The sequence below is a fragment of the Excalfactoria chinensis genome, chromosome 1 (genome assembly GCF_039878825.1).
Source record: "Excalfactoria chinensis isolate bCotChi1 chromosome 1, bCotChi1.hap2, whole genome shotgun sequence".
Taxonomy (NCBI): domain Eukaryota; kingdom Metazoa; phylum Chordata; class Aves; order Galliformes; family Phasianidae; genus Excalfactoria; species Excalfactoria chinensis.
Window position 1 is genome coordinate 109,413,247 of NC_092825.1, and position 23,758 is coordinate 109,437,004.

Below are 23,758 nucleotides of genomic sequence, written 5' to 3' on the forward strand. Positions count from 1 at the left end.
GTACATGGTCAAATGAAACATCCCAGTCATTCAGCACTGGTGGCAGCTGGTGCTACTGTAGTGTGATATGTGATTTGTCCTTTTAAGAATATCCGTGGAAAGCAATTCACTTAAAACACGTTACTTAAGATGTATGATAATCAAAGCAGATGTCCTTTCAAACTAAAAATCCCTTGTTAAATATAGTCTTTTAAAAAAACTCACCATTCTTCAATTTTTTATTACTTTTAAATGCTTGCCATCTCATTTATGTGATAAAAGGATCAAGAAAATAAGGATTTGTTTTTACTGGTAACAGTATATTCATGTCCCAGTGTATAATCTGGAATTTAGCATGGATGAATTAAAAACAAGGTTCTGCGACATCTTATTTGTTGATACTGTGTCAGAAGCAAGTGGGACGCTCCGGCAGGTGGTTCAAATTTATGATGCAAATCATGGACCACTTCTCAACTGAGTGATTTTTACCTGATTAGCCACTGTGAAAAAGGATCTGCTGTATGTAATTACTGCTGTTTTTCAATTCTGTAGAAGTACAGTCTTGAAAAATGTGTTGATGATGCTGTTTTAGCTCTTTTGAGGAAAAGCATAGCCTTTTTGTTTTGAGATTTCTCTCGACTTGCAGAATTATGCAGAAGAGGTTAATTGGATAAGATTAATTGGATTTAATTGTCTGATTGTTTTTCAACAATAGTTCTGATTTTAGTTCTTCCTACCAACAATTGGAGGTCTTTTTTTCTTAAAATTGCTTGTGTGAGGAGCGCTGGTTCTTGTGGAATAACTCATAGGCACTTCATGGTGCCTGATGAAGGAAATCAGTTTTCTAGACACCTTTCTCCCCACTGCATTAGGTGCTGCAAAACAAGTGGAGGAGCTTGACCTGTCTATAATGAGAAGAAGAAAGCAACAAAAGCAGATTTCTTAATTTCAAGGGTCATTTATACCTTAACACTTGGAACCTTTTCAAAGAAGTGAGAAGGGTGTGTTAGGAGCTGAGAAAGATCTTGCAGCGAACTTACTACTCTCTTAGGTGAGAATTGTTCATTGCTGCTGAGGCCTCAGCATTTGACTTGTCTTACAGGTCATCTGCAGCATAATCTTCTATGTTCTTCCCCATAAGCATTTATACTCCCTTGAACAGAGAGTTCGTTCGTGGCTGAGTGGTGGAGAGCCACTTTTCCTCATTCCTCCTGGGCATAAATACTAGTGTCACCAAATACTGCAGTGCGACCTTTTCCTTGGTCTGTTTGTTTCCAAGGGGCAGGTGACCTTTTCCACTACATGATTATTTCAGAATACAAAAGCAGATTATGCTCTTGAGCATCTACATTTTTTTTTGATGTGTGAAAGTTACCTTTCAAGCAGTGAGGACTAGGGGATGGAGTTGCAGTATTGTAAAAACAACCTGCAAAAGTACTCCGAGGGCTTTTCAGACCTCTGATCACCTCATTTGGAATATGAGATTGTGCATACTTCCTATGTGTTGGAGGAAAGGCTGGAAAAAAGCGTATTTGATATGTTTAGCTTTTCTACCTGCCCAGAAGTGGCAAAAGCTTGGTGGATTCAATACTTACTGGCTCCTAACATTTTGCTAGTCTGTTTGGGAGTGGAAAGCATCCAATATTTTTTTTTTTCCCTTGGGACCCAGGAAGGAAAAAAACACAGAAAAGGATGAGCTGCTAATGTTTTTATAAAACCTTGGAAGATTGCTGTTGCTTGTGCCTCATTCCTCCCTCCTCCACACGTTCCCAGCAGTTATGTCTGGCTGGTAGCCAAGCAGTGCCTTATGCTGCCTTACTCTAGGTTTCCTTCATTGCTGTTAATGGTGACGTTACCACTAACGATAGCAAGCAGAGCTACCAAGCCTCATTGCTTGGCAGTCTGATGTTGTACATTTCATTTAACTGGAGTCATACACCAGCAAGGAAAGCATATCGATCCCGATTAGAGGAGAGCTGGTCTTCCCCTCTCTGTTCCATGAAGCAGTGCATTCTTCCCAGCAGTAGCTTGGGTAGCAAAAAAGCACCACCAGCAATTTCATAGGAATACAGTTTTAAAAATGAATAAATAAATAAGAAGCTAATTATTAAGTTGCAGAGAGAGAAGAAAGGTATCAAAACAAGGGAGTTCAGAGCAAGGTGCATACGGAGTTCCTTAAGCACAGAGTCATAGAAAGATACATTGAGTTGGGTTGGAAGGGGTCTTTAAAACTATCTAATTCAAATCCCCTGCTCTGTGCAGAGACACCTTCCACTAGATCAACCGGCCCCAAACCCAATCTAACCTGGCCGGCGGCACTTCAGGAATGGGCATCCACAGCTTCTTCTTTGCAAGCTGATCCACAACCCTCATCAAAATGGATTTCTTCCCAATATCTAAAAATATCTAAAAATAAATCTATTTAGCTTAAAGTCTTTTCCCAGATCACCTTCTGCAATTTTCCCATAGGATTTCATTAGGTATTGGAAGGCTGCTATAACTCCTCTGTGGAGCCTTCTCTTCTCCAGGCTGAACAACCTAAACTCTCTGTCTGTCATCACATGAGAGATACACCAGCAATCAGATCACCCTTATGGCCGTCTTCCTAATTTGCTCCAGCAGGTCCAAATCCATATGTTGGGGTCCTGGAGCTGTTAGCAGTACTCCGGTTGGAGTCTCATTCTCAGGGCAGAGTAGTGCAGGAGAACCACCTCCTTCAACAGGCTGCTTTTTTTTGATACAGCCCAGGATATGTTTGGCTTTCTGGGCAGCAGTGATGCTTATGCTGTGCTTCTTGTCAACCGGTACTCCCAAGTCCTTCTCCTCAGGGCAGCTGTCAGTTTATTCTCCAGCCAGTCTGTCTGTGCTTGGAAGTGCTCTGACTTGGGTGCTGGGCACTGGGCTTAGCCTTATTGAACTTCTTGAGGTTCTGGCCTCTCCTCACTATCAGGGCTAGCCACCTCTGCTTTGATTGATCACCAAGGCAAAATGAAGCTCTCTTTGGTGGTGTCCAGTGCCAGGACAAGAAGTTCCATCTGAGCATCAGGGAGCACTTCTGTGTTGGAGCACTGGCACAGGTTGCCCAGAGATGTTTTACAGTCTCCTTGGAGATCTGCAGAGAACATCTGAATGTGTTGCCAGGCAGCCTGCTTTGGATGGCCGTACTGAAGCAAAGATTGGACCAGGTGACCTTCAGAGTTCCCTTCCAACCCCAGCCATGCTGTGATTCTGTGACCATTCACTGTATTGCCCTCTCAAAGGATCAATCTTCCTTCATTTGAGGACAAAGTCAGAATTCAAATTCTTGTCTTATAGTTATAAAATGTTATTACATTTGTCTTTCAGGAGCCATAAAACTACTTATTATTGGCTTTTTTGCTTTTTTTTTTTTAGTTTAACATAGTTAAAATATAGTATTTTTTGTTGAAATGGAATTAGAGGCAGGTGAAACTGGGTTGAGAATGAGGTCAGAAAAGGCATTTAAAGGACTCCCAAATTTAAAATGAAAGTGCTAAAAATCCAAGGCAAAGATGTGATATGGTGTGGCAGTGATACAGCAGAGGGCTGTCCACAGGTGATCAGAGAGCCATCCAGGTGATGGTGGCTAACAAGGTCAGAAGGTGAGCAGTTGACATCAGAACAAAAACTGGGCATGGGCTAATGTTGGTAAGAGAAGGTGTGAGCAGAAGTACCCTGCAGCTACATGGCCTCAGCATTTAAAACTTAGAGACAACATTGCTACTGCTTTCCTAGACCCTGCCATGAGGTCTATTAAAATAGCTCTAGACATTGCTTCTTGGTCATTTACAGCATATACTTTGTGGCAGAAGTGTTGTTGTGCTTGATAAGAAATTTGGAGTGTGTTAAAAATATGGAAAGGAATAGATGTAAACTACAGCATTTTGAAGATTAAATGTCCTCATGTATGGATAGCACCTTCTGCCCTGATGAAGGTCTGCAGCATGTGTATATATTTGCTAATATTTTGAAAAATGTAAATAATAAGCACAGAAGTTTTTTCAGAATACACAGTTAAAGTTTAGGGTAGATTTGTTCATTTTGTCATAATCTAGCATATATGAGCTTCCGTCCCAGTTAATTTTGACCAGGCTTATTTCAAACAAATAAAATTGCTGCACCTTAGGATTTTTTTATTTCTTTTCCAGAATGCAAGTGCAGCCTTACAACAAGAGTACAAAATGTAACTGAAGGCGCAGTGTGTTTGCAAGGGACTGCTTTATTAATTTCCCTTAAAGACAAATTAAGTTGCTTTATTTAAATTGCACACTTTATTCCACACATTAAGGCTTCTGGACCTGTCAGGGTAATTGTGAGAGAGCGAGCTGGCAGGAACAGTGCCCAGGAGAACTACCCATTAAAAAGGTGTATGGAACTATGCAAAGAAAAAGAAATGCTACACAAAGCTGAAAGTTCCCCTTCCGCTGCAAGATGTGTTTTAGAAGCACTTCCCAGCCTTTATTAAGGTATTAAAAATTACTGAATTATCAGACCTTAAATTACTCATTTGGAATAGCTTAATTAAAATTTCTGTAATTGAGACTATATTCCCTCTGCTGCCTATACCTGCACAGCATTGTAAACGATGCTGGGATAGTTATACCCAAACTACCCGATTGCAAACACCTTTACAGCACCTCAGTGCCGTTCTTGTAATTGCCCTGCTTTTTGTGATATTCTCTCAGAGTTTGCAAGGCTTAGGGGTATCTTAGTGATTAGGCCAAAAGAACCTCTGTTCTTTTTGTATTTATAGAGGAGTTTACATTTTCAATATGCTTCCTCATCATTAATTCCATAGGTCCATAGGTTTCATCAGCAGTTGTAAACTAAACCCACTCAGCAGCACTGCTGGGTGCTGAAACATGTCAGCACACAGGACCCATGCCGGTGTGCGTAGGCCGTTAGGTGTCATGATGGTGCACTGGGAGCAACCTGGAGTGCTTACAGGCTGGGTGGCTGTGCCCAGGGGGTAGCTAGGGCTGGGGGTGTTCTTGGCTGCCTTAGGTGAAGTTACCAGTTTGCAGCTGTATTTGGTTTAAGTATGTGTTGATCTGCTCACCTGAACAAAAGCCCTTTGCTGGAGTGGAACGCTTGCTTCCACACCTTGGGTTTGCTCCTGAATTGTGCAAGCAGTGGCTTACCTGTAGCAAGGTGCTGGTGTGCCAGGCCTACTTGTAACTGAGCTGGCTGAGGCACCGGTAGGAATGCAGCTGTGCTAGCTCTGACCTCACTCTTAGTAAATTTACCTTCTGTCTTGTTATAAATGGGTTTACCCAAAGCTGCTTTCAGCAGTAGCCAGGGACTAGATCAGAGAACACGCATCATCTTCAGTCTAGTTCCACAGGCAAGATGGAAGAGAAAGATGCAAATCCAGTTTCCTGGTCGGATTAGGTCCAAGACACATTTTGTTTGAAATCCCTCCTTTCTTTTCAGTCTTGTATTGCTAGCATTTACTTCTTAGGCTACTGAGCAGTTGCTGTATCTTGCTGGGAGCAAGTATTGAACAATGTTCACGTAGCCTTGACCAAGCCTCCTCAGTGCCAGGAGATTTATCAACTCAGCATACTTCTGGTTGTGTACATGGCCACCTTCTCTCTACAGTGTCCTGAAAACCCGTGGGCAAAAAGCTTCTTCTGAAACAAGGGCTCTTGCTGATGATCTGATTCTGTGAGCCGCATGAAGGGGTTGCAGTAAAACTGGACTCACTGGGCTGTCACTGACGTTCTTTGACCTGCTCTCTGCAGTTTCCGAGCAGGTCACAGAAGTTCACCTTGATGGCTCCCTGCCAGGAGCAGTGTTCCTCTCAGGGCATGCTGTTGTCTGTTTAGGTTGGGAAGCAAAAATGTTGCATTGTTTTTTAGAGTCTCAGCCATAGCTGAGAGTTGCCTGCATTTTCCTGTGCAGGGCTCTTTGCTTCTCCCTACCTTCAAACAATCTGGCCGCATGCCTCAGACAGGGAAGGAGGCAGGAGATCTGAAGCCTTATCTCTTAAAGTACCTACCCTGGAAAGGCTGCGGTGTTTTCAGACAACCCTGCTGCAGTTGCTGGTGGTGTCCTTTCAAGTACTCTTTAAGTTCAGCACCTTTGAAAGAACGGAACTAAGCCTCTAGGACTTGCTGATTTTGTTTTGAGAGATTGATTGCCAAGGTGTGAGTGCATTTGCTCAGTGAAATATGGTTTCTAACATACCATTTTTTGCCTTGTTCTTTGAACCACTGATTGTAATGTTTGAGTTCAGGTGAACAACATCGTTATTAGTCTGGTCATTTCTAAGATACAAAGCTAATCTCTTTTTCTGATATTCTTCCCCAACAGCGGACCTGAACAATGTCAGGTTCTCAGCCTACAGAACTGCCATGAAGCTCCGCAGGCTGCAGAAAGCTCTCTGCTGTAAGTACCTGCCGGTGTGGCACCAGCTGCCAGAAAGACTTCAGTACCAAGCCATGAATTTATTGGCAGCTTCCAGAGTAGAAAAACACTCCCTCCACTCCCCCTGGGCGCTCCCCACTATATGGAAACTTCTCACCTAAGGCATCTCCTGCTGCCATTACTTTGCATCTTCCTAGAAAGACAAAAGTGCATGACACTTATGAGACAAAACAGTGGATCAGGAACAAAATGAACATTCCCTACATCCTTCTCATCTTTTCACTTTAAAGCCTGTTATTTTCTCTTTGCTCATTACTAAAGGCACATCCCATGTCAGCCACATGCAGCTCAACGTACAAGCAGGATTGTTCTGTAATAAGAACGATGAGTGCCCAGAGGAAAAACAGTGCCAGAGCTGGAGTTGTTTAATAGTTTGTTAGTTTGAATCCTGAACCCTGGGGGGTTGCTGCCTTTCAATGAGATCATCACAATAAGCATTTAGCTTCATTTTGACCCAGCATTTGGCTGTGTTTGGAAGTCTCTAGTCCTGCCATAATGACGTGCATGCATGGTCTGATACTGTAGTTCTTGCAACTGGTATATCATTTACTGCCTGTCACTTCAGTTACATTTTTCAGCTTCTTCTAATCCAATGGGTAAATAATTTGCTCGTAGTTTTTTTTAATAGATCAATCAGTTACAAAAGCAAAGTTTGCTAGGGAATACTGGTTGGAGGGTTATTAAAATATTTTGACATCGACTACATTTGGCATTTAATTACAGGGTTAAATTTCTGACACAGTTGCAAATGTCTTAACTGCTGATTTATCTCAAGTTTGGAATTGTGCTCACATGCTTTCTGGAACTGAGTCAAACCTCGAGGTTTTTGAGCATGTTTACTTTTAGACTTTTAAGGATGGGTGAATTCCACTAATGAACAACCTCTAGATTTATTTAAAATAAATAAGTAAATTAACAAACAAACAAAACAAAACAAACAAAAAAACACGACACAAAATTAAGCAGTGAAAATTCTTGTAATTAAAGATTTCAGCATGGATACTGTGATAAAGATTGAATTTTGATAGCTGACAATCAGAATTGCAAACATATTTTCAGGACAGTTGTGGAGAGCTGGCACAAAGAAACTAGAATGATATGCAGTGAAAAGTATTCATAATGAGCGTGGTGCTGAAGTAATGAAGAAAATTCTTGAATTATGGGATTCTCTAGCTGGCAGTGCACAAGTGTAGCAGGCAGACTGAAAGTGCAAAACTTTCGCATCCTGTTTTATCTGTAATTAGCTTTATTCTACCACTGAACAGTTCTCCACTTGTCTCGTGCTTTACAGTGGGGAACTGTGATTACACACTGAAATCAGTCTGTCTTTCCAGGTTACACTTAGGGTAGGTTTTCTGAGAGTGGATGTTAGATCAGAAACACGCAGCGGCGCTTACACTGAATGCTTTAGCACATTCTTCACTCTTGTAACTAAGGAGAAGTATTTAAGGAATTTAGTTAACAGTCTTTGTTCTTGCAAATATTCTTGCTTGGAGACACTGTTCTTGTGTTTGTGTATTCAGTGCTTGCAGTGTCACTTGTGAACTCATTTTAATTAGATTTTTAAGAAGCTAATTACAAAATACTTTTTCTGCAATTTGGCACCAGAAGAAATAGAGCACAGTGTTGGGTCTTGGGACTCCTACACATAACCCCAAATCCCTGAGTTCGACCTGCAGTAGCTGCTACTCTGATCTCCCACTTTTTATTTCAGCTTTAAAATTGCATGAGTTTGAAAACTAGCTACGTACATGCATTCTTATCTGCAAACTGCGTAAAAAGCAAAACAATGTTACCTTCTGAAGAGTGTTTTCAAACTCTGGAGGTGTGAGTACAGGAAAAATCCCTGGAAGTGAAAATGCATCCCATATTTCTCAGAGTACAAACACTTTGAAACATGAACTGTATTTAGGTTTGTGTTCAAAAATAACTTCAGTTTGTAAATCGGCCCTGTGAACTTTAAGACACTAGGATGTTAAGGATAATAATAGGAAACAGTAATCCTTAACAAATAGATGCTTGTGTTCTGTGTTACATTAGGAGAATGTAACTTCAGGAGAATGTGAGATTGTATCATTCCAACCTTCAAAGTTATTGTGGGCACGCCAAGTTAACTATTGCACTGTTTGTTGGTGGGTTTTTTTTTAATGTACGGTTTCCTTTGATAGTCACATCAAAGCTCATTGACTTTCTTGCTTTGCTACTTTTAAAGATCTGATCTTGAAGTGCAAACCACATCTGAACATTGCGACGTCAATAATATGTGATGTGTCCGCAAAAGTTTCTTGGAGATGGAAAAAGTACTCAAGATCTTCTGTTAGGTTTTTTGTTTTTTTTTTCCCCTTGTAATTTTATTCAGGCTACATTAAAGATATATTTTTAATGTATCAGCCAGCAGCACTAGGTTACAGAGGAGATGATACTGAATTCTGAGGGCATTATTAATGCTTTTTTATCACCAACCATATGTTGAGTTTTGCCGAAGTTCAGTATGTGATCTCCATAGCACACCTTGTCCTGCCTGTTAAATTGTCTCTTCTGGCCTTCAGCTGGTTGGTCATTTGAGGTCATATTTCATCCTTTTTCTGTATTCTACCCACGAGCTGGCCTAGCTGTAGACATTCTTACTCTTGCCTTTAAGGCCAAAGAAATATTTATATACATTACTTGGAATTCAAAATAAGCTTGAAGGTCCAGTTCATTCAAATTTTGGAGTCAGTTTCAGAATTTTAAATAGAAGAGTGAGAACCCATTAAATTTACAAAACACAAAGCGGTGTGGTTTATTCTAATTAAAGATCTGTAAATCACTGGCTGTCCATGAATATGCAACTGTTCAGTATGTGTTCGGGCTAGCCCCCATTCACAGTGTTTATTTGGTGCTTGCTCCCAGGAAAGAAATGCACCAATTATTGATTCTGCAGAGGCCTCCAACACATTCCTTTAAACGTGGTGAGAAAGAGACAGGAGGAATTTATCTTGGTGAAGGCCAGAGCCACTCTCCCCCTAAAAAGAAGTCCCCTAAAGCAGAGCTTGGTAGCAAACATTTCTTGCTTATGTTAAGATGGACATGCATTATTAAATTCATGATAGGATAGGCAGCTGAGGAAGAGGTAGGGCAAAGGGCTTTTCAGAAGTTTCTGCTTATTAGCGGGAAGAGCTTTCGCAAAATGGAATGACCCATGTTTAGCAGTAGCTGATGTATAATTAAGCTGCCATCCAGATGCCTGAGGGGTTCATTTAATTACCATTGATTCACAGTCTCAAAGGAACTGAGAGTTCAGCCTAAAGCTCTGCATTATAGGTATTGTGAAAGCATTGCTATGTTTTCAGTTTAGCTAATAAATTGCTAGAGGAAGGGTGTCTTGCTATGACTCTTTACAATGGATCTGATAAATATTCTTTTGCAGGGTATAACACTGACCTTAGAATAGCTATATTTTATATGCTAGTAGGTTAAATATAATATTCCAATTTTTTTATTTATTTTTTTTAGTAACTATCCATATGCTAATATGAAAAAAACAAAAAATGTAATTATACCCATGTAAATCAACATATTATCAGTTAAATCTCTTGGCATAGTCCTAGGGGTAGCACTGTAGGCTTTCCATATTCACTGTAGCACTGAGTATCTCAGGCACCGGGATGAAATTTTCAGAAGTGCTTGCAGGATTCAGCAGTATATGTTCCCATTGATTTTCATTGAAATTTCTGCTCTCAGAATTCTTTTGTCAGTTCCAGAATCACAGCATACTATCAAAGCAGCATTACCACGCATCCCTGCATACAGCTGAGGTATTTTTCAAGGGGCCAGTTTAATCTTTGATATTGTTCTAGTGTTCTCAAGTGTGAATTTGGCGCATGTGCCCTTAAGCTGCATGAAGTTCTAAAAAAGAAGTCCTGCATGAGGTTCTGCACTTTGCCTACCAGGACTCAATAAAACACTGTTTTATTGCAGTGAGAGAAAAACAGATCTTGCAGTTGGGTCAGTTTATTTTCCAATTCCGTAACAAATTTTTGGGATGCTTTTCCTGAGGCGCACTGAATTGTGTTGCACTTTGTGACTGCTCGTGGTATGGGTAGGGCTAACAGCATCTGGGCTTTCATCTCTTTGCTCAGCCCCTAGAAGTTCTATGCAAGGATTTACAGAGGGTTTTTGTATTGCATCAGGAAGATCTGCTGCCCCGGATAATCTTATTTTTCTGATTACTTTTGTTTTCAGTATCTCATAACTCTCTGATTTGGCATCCTCCGAAGTATGAAATTGTAGTTGATGTTATTATTCAGAAATGAAGAGTATTTTTAAGAGCTGGTGATTTTGCTGTGGACATCCAAATTGCAATATACAGCTGACTTAAATTGGACTGAAAGTCAAGATTTTAAACATCAGTACCAGAAAAACTGCTTTGCATTGACAGATAGGTATTAAATTTGACTTACTCCATTATGTCACAAAGGTATTTACAAATTTGAACACTCATTAGGATTCAAGATTTATAAATTCTATTAATAAATTTTGGAGCAGGTTTGGAATCTTTTTTTCCCATGTTCTTGCCAGAGAAAAAGCAGCAGAGAAGTTGACCCCTTTGTGATTTATTTGCAAGCTCCTGGTGGAATTTGGTTCTTTGAAGATTTCTTGACTTCCGTGGTGCATCTCATGAAAGATGAGGATGAATACTGTGTATAGAGCACATCCAGTGGACACAGTTGTCAAATAGTACCCTATCTGTAGGAATATAAAACATGAAACTGAATTTTTACTTACACAGTAGTTTTTGTAATATTTCCGTGTAATCTAGTAGTGTGAGTACTTTATGGCTGAAAAGAAAACAAACATTTTATAAACACTGCTGTCTAAGACCACAGCTGAATAAACAGTGCTCCTGTAAGAGTTTTGGATCCAGTCTTGCACCTGGCTTCTACAGAGCATAAAATGTCTTCTGGCCAGACATGTAAACCGAGCAAACTGCTATACCTATACCTTTTGGATAATGGTAGTATAAGCACTGTCTCTCTGCAGTCTTTATTGTATTTCTTTATTTTAACAGTGGATCTCCTGAATCTGTCTGCTGCATGCGATGCCTTGGACCAGCACAACCTCAAGCAAAATGACCAGCCGATGGATATTCTGCAGATCATTAATTGCTTGACCACTATTTATGATCGACTGGAACAGGAGCACAATAATCTGGTCAATGTTCCTCTCTGTGTGGACATGTGCCTCAACTGGCTGCTGAATGTCTATGACACGTATGTATGGGTGCTGTAAACAAAGTGCTCTGAAAAGCTTTCTCAGCGCCACAGGGGGAAAGGAGGAAGGGGAAAGGGCAGTGAGCTGGTTGCCACATTATAAAATATGAATGTCTTGAAGCTAAATAAATAGCAGTTGATGTGAAAGTTTAGGAAGCTTAATCGCTTAATGGTCACATTTAACTCAATCGATACAGCCCTTGATTAGGCCTGCAATGCTAAATTTATTCATCTAAGCAACGAGAGCTGGAAAACAGAACAGACTGCAATTGTCGGAGCAATTCTAGGACTGTATCTCCCCTTTTGGTCATAGCTTTGCATGGCTTTTTAAATTTCTTTAGATAAAGTAATTCAAGAGGAGTATCAAGAAGCAACAATATGAACAACATACAATGACTCTTGCATGTGTGTGTACTTCTGGATGCTAAACATTTTCAGAGCTGTCAGTTTTTTATAGCTTTCAATCTATAATCCTTGCTCAAAGCTGGAAGAGCTTCATCTGTAATCTTATGCATTTGCAACCCTTTGCAGTCAGGAGATATGAAAAATGCTTCATTTAAAATTTAATTTCAAAATGTCTACCTTTAAGTGTAAGTAGAAGAGAGTAAATTTTAAAATAGAGTAGAACAGAGTAAATTTACCTTAGTCAAATTAAAGATGTTCTATTCAGTGGGTTAGTGATGTTGTTCAAAATGCACAGATAAATACCAACACACATTCTGCAGGCTAATTTTCGAATAAGCCATTCTTTTCGTATTTAGTGAATTTAGCGAAACAAGATGGTTGTGGAAGTCTTTATTTGTGTTTGTTTTTTAAAGGTTCTTATCAGCTGCCTTCAGCCAGACATGCCCATTACGATGGCAGAATAAAATTCATGTGTAGAAATGGAAGGACATGAAGCAATTGCTGTATTCCACTGCCATTTTGAACTGTAGTGAAGTTCCATAACATCATTCTTCCATCCATCCTTTATCACAGCCCTGAAACTTCAGTGATCACCTGCACACAAAAGAAGTACACAGTCTCTTCCTCCAGAATCTTCTCTGATAAGGCAGTTGCTTATACCATCATCCGCAGCAACTGCAGAATCCTGTGGATTACACAGATTAGATTGCAGTTTTGTGCAGTGTACTAGTGATAGGGAGTGAAGCTACATTCATTTAACTGCTGAGCTTTATTTCTTTCATCTGCTTTGGGTTTTACTGAGTTCCAGTTCAGTTTTGAGTTATCATCTCACAGCAATTTCATATATATATACAGATATCCAACTGGTAAAAAACAAAAAAGACACTCTAGGGATGTTAATCCAGATCAGCCGCACTGGTGGCAGAGAGTGAAATGAAAGTCATTTCCCAGGCTGCTCCTAAGCTGGACCATCCAGTTTAGATTTGCTGTGTCCAGTCTAGCTTTCGTTGTGTAGCACTCTGCTGAAAGTACAGCATTAGAAATTATAATTGGCTGCCTCCAGGCAATTCCCTAGGTATGCTAGGGCATTGTATATTGCAGGACTCGATGAAACACAGTTGTTTTATGTGTGAGGAAAGCTCCTGGCTGTTTTGCTGAAATTCAGGTTTGGATTGTGCTGGTAGAGAGATGACCTTGGGGTTACTTGTGTTTAGCTTTCATTGTAAACTTAATAGGAAGAGATCAACTGAAGTGCATAGTAGCACTGGAGACATTTAATTCGATATACTGAATTTTTACTCTTCTTATAATTGAAAACTGTCATTTGTAAAGATACTAATCAAATTCAGTGCCAATGACTGATCTAATTATGGACACAGCTCCGCAAATCCAGCACGTATTCAGATTTGTTTTAATTGATCAGTCACTCATACTCATTTGCAGTAGCATGCTAAATTACTGGTTTGACTTGGGAGGGGAGTAGAGTGAACTGAACAACTCACAGTTCGTGCAGGTTCCAATTTAATATGCCTTGCAGGGAAATAATCATTCTACATTCTTCTCCTATATAATTTGCATGAGCCTGGTGTTCATCAGCAGGAATTTCTCAGGGCACAGACGATAATTAATTTGGAAAAGCTTTGAAGGAGGGGAGTAAAAGGAGCAGAGTGGGGAAAACATAGGTAAGCAGCAAATGCTTATTCATGGTGAAAAGCACAAGATACTTAAAATAAAGGCTGCACATTCTGAATTCTGCTTTGTTCACCATTTTCTGACTGAACCTTTTATAGGTGTTGCAGGGAACAAGCATAGGTAAATGAGCACTGTTGACTCTTGCAGTTCGTTAGTAGGATTATAAAGAAGGCATGCATCCTGGCGAAGTAGTACGGCCTAGTGCATGGGTATGGCACACCTGTACATGACTTAATGTGTTTTTAGTGGTGTTCTTATTGGTGGCACTTCAAAATTGTTGACAAGTCTGTGTTACCAGAAGTCAAGTGTAGGTGTTAGCTTATTGTGTTGTGTATGTCTCTTTTGCAATAGGTGTTATGTATTTGCAATGTTAGGTGAGATAAGTCTTAGGTGAAGTCAGCAGTGGGAAGTAAATTGAGCTGAATTGGATCTCTGAGAAAAGAGCTGAAGATTTGTCACTGCATTGCTTGCAGCATAGAGGGCGGTGTTCTTATCATATTCCTTATTAAAAAGCAAAAGCAGTAGCACAGGCACATCACAAACTGGTGTGAAGGTGATTGTGAGGGAAGGCACTGCAAGAACTGAGGTGGAACAAGGCCTTCAGCCTGCTCAGGTTTTGGTGATAGGAGAAGGAGCTCGGAAACCACCATTACTTTACTGACTCAAATGTACAACTTGCCTCCATTCTCCTTGTTTTTAGGCAAGCTTAGTCAGCCACCTGAACGTCTTACTTACTTAGTGCCTCTGTCAATATCTGTCATTATTTCTGCATGAGACTGTTTCTGCTTGAACTGATAGAAGTGAACAATTTGGTTTAGCTTTGTCCATGGAACTGCACCTCTGTATTTTACATTCGGTTTCCAGCATACATACTAGCAGGCCAGCGTATGCTGTGCAAAATGGTATTTTTGTGACTTTATTTAATAAGACTGCAGAGCTCTGTTTAACTTTGTAATAGCCAACAGGTTGTTTCATGAACGGATTATATAATCAGCCAATATTTCTTTCCTTTCAGGGGTCGAACAGGAAGAATTCGTGTCTTATCTTTCAAAACTGGTGTTGTATCCCTTTGTAAAGCACACCTGGAAGATAAGTATAGATGTAAGTCAATATAATTCTTTATATTTTTTAGTTTATGTTCTGTTTTTCATTTGTCCTACTTGTTCTCTGTAGCTTTAGGTAGCTCAGCACAGTGGTCTCCAAACTTTCTTGATCACTGAGCTTGCACTGAGCGTATTTATTTATAAATTGTATGTATAAGTGTACTACTATATTATGTGCATTGCAAAGCACAAAAACAGAAATTAAAAAAAAAAAAGATGAGGTAATGATGAAATGACTACAGGTTATATTTAATTTATTAACAGTTCACAGATTTTTTCTCACTGTACCTGAAAAGATTTGCACACCCACTGCATACATTTCCCTTTGGAGACCACTGGTTTAGTACACCTTCATACACAGAAATGCACATCCACACTCTTGGTTGGAAAAATGCAAACACTGAAATGTAATGCTTTTGCAGAAAAGGGTGCTAGAATGCTTTTGACATACCACAGCAGAGAGAAAATATGTGTAAACACTGAGATGAAAAAGGCAGTAGAAAAGCAGTATTGATCCACAGGACAGCTTTCATTACAGCCTTTTGAAACATGTTATCTTTTAAAAATATTTTCCACAGTCTAATCAGAGTCTTACTACATATCTTACATTTAAACATAGTTGTTACTTTTAAATAAATATTAAAGGCATGCTGGAATTTTGCATATTGTAATGGGTCAAATCTTTTAATTCTTGAAGAAGTTCCACTTGGCGTTTTAGTTTCAACTAATGAATCAGTTTATTAGTGAGGCAGGGATCCAGAAAAGATCTACTGATAAGGGTATTTCTCAAGAGTTACTTACTGGTTAAGTTATATAACACTCATACAAGCTTTGAGAAAGCCTTCTCCTTCAGATTTTGTTCCAGTGCCTCAGCAGTTCTTCATCAGTGGTTATTATTTTATTATTCTGCTAATCAAGACTGAAGAAAGATGAAGTAAAAATGAAGAGTCCTAAAACAGTCTGTTGTACGAATTGTATATGCGTATGTGTAATTGGATCAGATTATAGGGCAATCACTGTGAATGTCACAGTTTAGATCTTTAGATGTTTTGTGGAGGTTTTGTGCAAAAGTGTTCAGAGGATCTTTAAAGAAAAATAAGATGGATATTTTTAAAAACGATGTTCCATTGAGAATTATCAGCTATAAAGAAAAACTTTTATTCATGTATTATAGTCTTCTGTAGCGTGTAGGCATGGTAATGCATAACCACCTTTTGATGTTGAAGAACACAGTGTTATATTGATGGGGGAAATTCAAAGCCGAATAGTTTGTGGGAGAGGAAGGAATCATCTCTGCCAGGTTGTGGTCTGGCTTCACCATCCATGCCGAAATCGTAGCGTAGTTGCTATTAGCATTGCTGCATGTACATGATGAGTTGCACCTCTTACAGATTTTCCAGGAAAGATTTTTTAAAGATTTTTTTTTTAAAAGATTTGCCCAAGGAGGTTGTGGAGGCATTCAAGGCCAGGCTGGATGTGGATCTGGGCAGCTCGGTCTGGTGGTTGGCAACCCTGCACACAGCAGGGGGTTGAAACTAGATAAGCACTGTGGTCCTTTTCAGCCCAGGCCATTCTGTCGTTCTATGATTCCAACATTTGTGTAGCAGAGCAGTGTTGGTTCTCAAAGAGGAGAATTCTTTAGACTTGCAGAGGTTATAAAGAAAAATTTTCCCCCAACTTATGTGTCATAGAACTAGTCTTGGCAAAAGTGAAATGTGTAATTAAAAAGTAATCTTTTCTCTACCCATTCCTTTATTCTTTTGGAAGAAAATGGTTGTCATTGCTACTCTTGGAAAGTTATCTTCAACAGTGCTGATCACCTTTGTGATTCTATCTGTCCTGTCAGGTGATATATTAAGGTTACAAAAAAAGGATTTCTTTTTTTCTAACAATTCTTTCCTTCCTTCCTCACTCTTTTCTTCTTTTCATTCTTTCCCTTCTTCCTTTCTTTCTCTTCTTTCTTTCTTTCTTTCTTTGAAAAATAAGCAGAACTTATTCAGGTCACATATTGTCATCTGAGATAGGACCAAATAAATATTTCAGCTAATGCTAACCTGATTTTTCTTATTACAAACTCCAAAACATCTTCATAATATACATAGTGTAACTAATTCCCACTAAATTAAATCTGGCTTATGAAAGGATAATTCTGTCCTGTAAAGATCATTTTCTAGAATGATGCCGTAATAGCACATGACTTAAAGTGACATTTCACTTCAAAAATGAAAACTCAATATGATACTAATGTTCCCAGTGCATGCCAGGTTCTGTCATACTGCGATGTTTTTCTTTCATTTTAGAAATGTACCTGTATTAAAAGATTATGTTACACTAAAGTTAGGAGTTCTTGTATTTCAAAGCAACTCATCTGAAAGATAATTGGATTCTGAGCTGTACGTTTATTACTAAGAGCTGATTATTTCTAGAACTTTTATATTATTGTGAATCAAAGATTCTGATGTTTAGTTGACTCTATTATAAAATAACAGTTGCTGTTGCCACTAATGAGAAAGGCACTGAGATAGAATGGCCTTTTCTCACTGGTACAAGTGAATATTGCTACTAAAAATCAACACTTATTTTACAGAAATGGTGTCTGTGAAAAACAAAGCAGCCAAACTATGGATCCATTCATGTTTGTGTCCATCGAGGCTATTTATCCATTTGGAATGCTAGATATTTCATCCCTATCTTATGTGTCCCCGTTATGGTGTTTCAGCCTTGGTGTCCTTTCTGTTTCTCCAGACCTTTTCAAGCAGGTGGCGAGCTCCACTGGCTTCTGTGATCAGCGCCGGCTGGGACTGCTGCTGCACGACTCCATCCAGATCCCACGGCAGCTGGGGGAGGTCGCTTCATTTGGAGGCAGCAATATCGAGCCAAGTGTCAGAAGCTGCTTCCAGTTTGTAAGTTCATCTTTGATCTCCATTAATGTTCTGTTAGATGTCTCATTTCCAGCTAGCCTTTCCATATTGAAGAGGACTGATACTGAGGATTTGCTTAATGGAATTCACTGGTTTGTTTATTTGATAAGTTGTCTATGAATTACATTGCTTTGTAGGCACTGTCTTCATTAGAAATGTGGTGATGGAAGAAGACTGAGTTAACACAGGAGCATAGATCGGTTTGGGTTGGAACAGACATTAAAGGTCATCCACTGCCAACCCCTGTGTGATGACAGGGACACCTCCCATTAGAGCAGGTTGCTCAAAATCCCATCTCATCTGGTTCTTAAAGCTTATGTTGTTATCTGGAGACCAAGTAATTGTCATCAGGGCCTGTATCATAACCAGATCCTGCAGGCAGTGGAAGTTATTATTGTGGCAGTGCCTGTCTTTATAATTTCCTTCTGACAGCAGTAGATCACCATTTGTTTCACCATATAGATGAACAGCATTGGTTAAACTAATTTTTGCGCATATGCATGCCAATGGCAGCTGTGTGTGCTCAGCAGAGGGATGTGAAAACATGACTGACTGAAGTGCTTTCTAGGGCTGAGGAGCGCTTGATGAGCTTTTTTCATTGTTTGAATGGGTAATGCCGTTTTTTGTACTAACAGAATTCTGAGAGAATTTCTGCCTTATCCATTGAGGAGTACATAGCCAACTCCAGGCTCTTTTTCACGCTTGTAAATTATTTAATCTGAGGAGAGAGAGAGTTAAGGGAATTATTCATCTTTTTGCTAACTGTCAGGAAAATGCAAAAGAGTAAGACAGCTACTTAATGAGAAGGTAGAAGATGAGAGGTAGTGTATGGTCTTTGATAACTCAAAGTGCATCTTCTGCATCACTGTAGAGGAAACGCCTTTGTTCAATCCTGTAACTGTCCCTTGGGGATTTTCTTCAGTTGAATGGGGGCAGGGGATTTTTTTTGCTTGTTGCTTTGCCTAATGCTCAAATTTCATTAGGTAGTAGTTCTGCTGTCTAATAAGCAACAGTCAGCTTTATTTTTTTTAGTGAATATTAATATATATTAATACATATACTATATATTTAGTGTGTGTATATATATATATATATATATATAAAGTATATATAGTAATGAAGGAGACTGAAAGGCAGGTTAGGATGAGACGTGAAAAAAAAAAAGCAGCCAGAAGAAGAAATGGGGAGAGGTAAGATATTTCCAGGAGGAGAGGAAAGGACTGCAGATAAATGCTTTCTGCGTAGGAGGTGCTGTGAGGTATTTGTGCCTTGGGTAGGGAGCTCCTGAGAGAAAACAGTGTGGGGGTTGAGTGGCTGAGAAGAGCTGTACAGGGCTGCCTGTGGGATGGCCATCTCAGCCCACAAGGACATGGCCTGCCACCTCTCCTGACTGCTCCCTCTTTTTGTCTTCTGATACACACTGAGCTTCCTCTGCTGGGAGGGGAAAATGAACACAAGGAAGGTGCGGGTGTAGCTTTTCAGGGCTCTCTCCTTCTGGATTTTCTGATCCTGGGCTGGTTTCAGCTGTGCTTCCCTGTGGTGCTTTTGGTGCTTCATGTGTGACCTCATAGCCCTTCTAACACAGCTATCTTCTGCCCCTTCTTCACTGGAGTGAGATAACTCAGGTTTTAAAAATGGGTTCACATTACTGTATCTGAACTCATTTAAATTTTTCTCTGCTCATCCACAATGACGAGTGTCTTCTTAGATTTTTGCTCTCATATTGTTGTTCTGGTGTCGATAAGCTGGCAATAAATCACAGTCACAACAGAGTCTGTGGCAGAAGTGCGCTTCAGAATTCCCTCTGCCATGACTGTTGGGTTGGGTGCCCTGGCAACAGCTTCTTCTGGCATAGACAGCAGTGGAGGAGAAGGGGATGTCAGAGAAAATGGGAATGTTTTTTCTACAACCATAGCCGAGGAGATCTCCCCAGGTCAGGATCAGAAGTGTGAGTCCTTGGGAGCACTTGGGGAGGGCAGGGCAGGGCAGGGCAGTTACCGTGCTTCAGAGATGGGGTGCAGCGTATGTCTTGTGATTTTGAAGAAATTGTTTTTGTTGAGAGTGTGAGTTTAGTGTAAGGACCATTTGAGGAGTATGTATTTCTACCTGGGCTCAAACTATGTGCAAGACATAGACCCATGACGAAATTGAGGGAGTTCAGTATTACTGTGGGGTGAAAGCACTTGACCCCCAAATTAGCGATGGCTATATTTTTTATGTAAGTAGGATAAGTGAATTGTTACTGGTTAAGGGGCAAAAGCATTGTGTTTTAATCACAGTGCAAAACTATTAAATGATTTCTTGTATAGCAGAGAGAGGACCTAGGTATTCACATCACCACCTTGTGTGCTTTATTGAGACACTGGGAGACAGAAGAAATGTGAGATGGATACAGATGCAGATGAAAGTGTTTCTTGCTTGATATTTGGTTCTTATTTTTTTCCAAGGGTGTACTCAAAATGGAGTGCTTTATATAAAAAACTGGTAGCGGTGATGCTAAGAAACAGTTAATATCTGTATTTCAGACCTTGTTTCTTTTCACTTCGACAGATTAAAGTATTTTAATACTCTGTCGTGTGGTCTCAATTTCTAGGTTTGCTTTCAATCAGTGATGATCAGCAGTAGACAGTGGGGTTTTTACAACTGCTTAACTGGATGTCTGAATGCAGTGTATTTACTCAGTCAAATAAATGTCAAAACGGGCCTGTTACCTCTTTTAGAAGGAGTTTGGGGAGTCCAAACCCCTGGCAGGACACTGCCAATGGGTTTAGCAGTATGTGCACTGATTTGATTTGGTTGGACAGTTTTTTTTATGAGGGCTGTTTTTTTTTTTAATTGTTCCTCTTTTCATTTATTTATTTTTTTTAACTATCTAGGAAATATCAGTAACATGTACAAACAACTTTGTATAGTTGTGTGGAGATCTGTATGAAAATAATGGACAGATACAGTGTTGCTGTTGAGAGTCTGAATCTCTCGTGAGTTTCTCTTGAGATTCAGACAGCCCTAGTTTCTATTTCTAGGATTTTTCTTCTGCTTTTGGCTCTGACACAGGAGAACTGGCCTACAGGGAACTAGCAAATCTCCTTCCTCAAGCTGCTACACTGTGTCAGAGAACAGCAGTTCTGGTTTTATTTCAGTAGGATTTTGTGAACCTGTGCTTGACATTGTGAGGCACTCTTGAAGAGTCCTATAAGAGAACTGGTTCAAAGAGCTATTTTAAAGAGATTTAGTTTGAGAGGTGAGGAGTAAGAAGGTGATGGTTTTTAGGTGTGTGTGATACAATGCTGTAAACTAGGGCACTTCTGCATTCGTGGTTGTTGGTTGTTTTTTTTTATTAGTCTTAACCACAACACTAAAAACTCCAAGTAGAGTAGAGTAAGTGTAATGTAAGGGATGAAATAAGTGATCTTAAGCATTCACTCCAAGAGTTGGGCAGATATAAGCATTTTGCATCACCCTATGTTACCTTTGTAATAATCTTCCCTTTGTTGCCTATGAACCAGCTCTAGTCTCAGAAACGATGAGCTCTTGACTTGTGTTTTCTTGCCAGCAGGCAATGGGGAGAACACAGACGTTCTGGGGAAGCTGTTCAAGAGTGGAAGATGAGGTTCAACAGGGTTTGATCTAACTCTGAGTCCTGGGAGATGGCTTCTATTTATGGCTTGCTCTGCATTTTTTAGCTTTAACAAGTCACAGGAATCCCATTCCTCAGTTTGAGTTTGTCCAAAGTAGTACTCACATTAATGTAAAGCTTTCCATCCTATATGGAAAACACTATTAAATTAATAACATTAAATTATTTCCAGTTAATTCCTTGCCCTGCAGCTATGCAGAAGATAATTCCTCAGAAATGTTACCAGAAATTGATGTTACGTTGTATGACTGTCTGAAAACATACTGCATTTTTCCTGTAACATCATGACTGTATTATGGAGCGTATTTCACACTGTGCGTAGATGAAGTTCATACAGTGTGAAGTAATTTTAAAAGTACTAGCTGGAATATGAGGAGGAAATAAAAAAAAAACCTAGAAGCATCTGACTCCTGAGCGTTACATAAAGATGCCAACACCATGCAACCTCCCATTCCCCTTTGTTTCTGCAGAATGAATACTGAAAAACAGATGTGTGGAATATGAGGAATTTGAACATACCCTGTAACAAATTGTTACTTGTAAGCTGGAAAAGGCTTTATGAATTTTACTTTATGATTCACTCTGTTATTACCATAAAAATTGGGAGTTCCACAGAAATGTTCAAGAGAAGAACCATTAATATTCTTTACAGCTCACTCTTGTTGGTTCAGATGCAGTACTGCATGAATTCAGACTTTCCCTTATGTAAAATCGTCAGCTGCTGCCTTTACTGGATTTAGAGATTATTAAAAAATTGTAATAGCAGCTCAGGGAACAGTTGGGAACTGCCTGTCCTCTACCATCTGACCCTGACCAGCTTTTCTCCACGTGTCTTTAAATCTTCATGTACTATAATTCGGAACCAGTTCTGATACATTTTAATGCTTCTAATCTCTCTGAGCACAAGTTTTGTACAGCCGGGGTGCGGAGCCCTGGGTAGGCAACCATTGGGACTGCTGGCAGTCGACAGTGGCTGCAAAATTAAAGGAGATCTTTGAAAGTTACAGGAAGTCTGTCATCACTGCAGCATTTTTCCTGCAAATTTGAGGCAACTACAACTGTAAAGCAGTGCATTGAGCTGCTCATTTTTATTCTGTCTGCAGCTCGCACTGCAGCATTTCAATACACTTCACATTTTCCTATTAGAAATGGAATATTAAAGAGATACTCGTAAAATATTAGAAATTTAGAGGACCTTTGCATTTTACATGTAGCTTGCCAGGCAGAGGAAAGGTGTAGTTCTGGTGGATGCTGGCTTGCTGAATGAGCTGCAGAAAATTACTCCCCAGCCCCTTTGTTTCCATAGCTGCCAACTGGAAATAGGCATATATATTATTATGTTTCATAAATACCTCTTAAGAGACATCTGAAACTAATTTTATTTTCTTGAATTCATTGATGTCCTTCAATGGAAGGTGGTATTCACTCCTCTGAACAGATCCTGTTGCCAGCATTATCTGGATTTCACTGTATTGTTTTACTTTGCTCTCTGTTTTTGATGCTGGGGTTTTTGAGGGGAGAACATTGAGGGACTTCATCTGAATGAGTGTAGATATGTTGGCACGCCAGTAAGAAAACCCTGACAATATATATGTATATATTTCTAATTAAAATATTGCAGCAGCATCTTAAGTCAATATTAGTGCAGTTCGTTTTTCAGGAGACATTTTATGGATTCTTCATTTCTGTCTTGTGGTCAGGAGTTTGGTCCTGCTGACTTTAAGTCTTTCGCATGCAGGAAGTATTGATCAATTAATTTATTTGTAAAGATTATAAACAGTGTTAAGTAATAATAATAAAACAAACAAACAAACAAACAAAAACCCTTATTTGATTGTCCTTATAGCTCTGTTCTGTTCAGATCTGCAGTGTAAAATTTTCCCAAACTTTGTTGTTAGCATTGTATTTCATTTGAATAAAACGTGAAGGTTTCAGCTAGGTCGTACTGAGCTCATATTTCATGAGAAATTGTAAAAGTAACAGAGCAAGCATGGAGAAGAATGCAGCACTCAGTCCCCTATTCATTGTGGTCCATGTACATTAACACTTACTGTTTATTGAAGTGCTTCAAATAGATTTGAAACCACAAATAAAGTCTTTGCCTTGTGAAACTTAAAATCTAAAGGATTGGGTCACAGAGGACTGTGTTGAAATGCCCAGAGGTAAAAATAAATAAATAAATAAATAAATAAATAAAAGGAAACCAGAGGATTAAAACATATGTAGTTTATAAATACACAGAAGGATAGAAGGACATGCGTTGGGGAATTTGAGATAGCACATTAAAGTGGTTTACAGAAATGGAGTGGGATGGTGTCCTAC

General features: G+C 39.5%; 1 protein-coding gene across 26 annotated transcripts in view; it reads left to right on the forward strand.

The window, feature by feature from the left end:
- Positions 1-23,758, forward strand: part of DMD (dystrophin) — a 1,110,121-nt gene that overhangs the window by 1,040,164 nt on the left and 46,199 nt on the right. For all 26 annotated transcript variants that reach the window (XM_072349305.1, XM_072348356.1, XM_072348443.1 and 23 more), the window contains 4 exons: positions 6,313-6,387; positions 11,477-11,678; positions 14,791-14,876; positions 17,624-17,781. In XM_072349305.1, the coding sequence (XP_072205406.1) occupies positions 6,313-6,387; positions 11,477-11,678; positions 14,791-14,876; positions 17,624-17,781 (521 nt within the window). The remainder of the gene's footprint in view (positions 1-6,312; positions 6,388-11,476; positions 11,679-14,790; positions 14,877-17,623; positions 17,782-23,758) is intronic.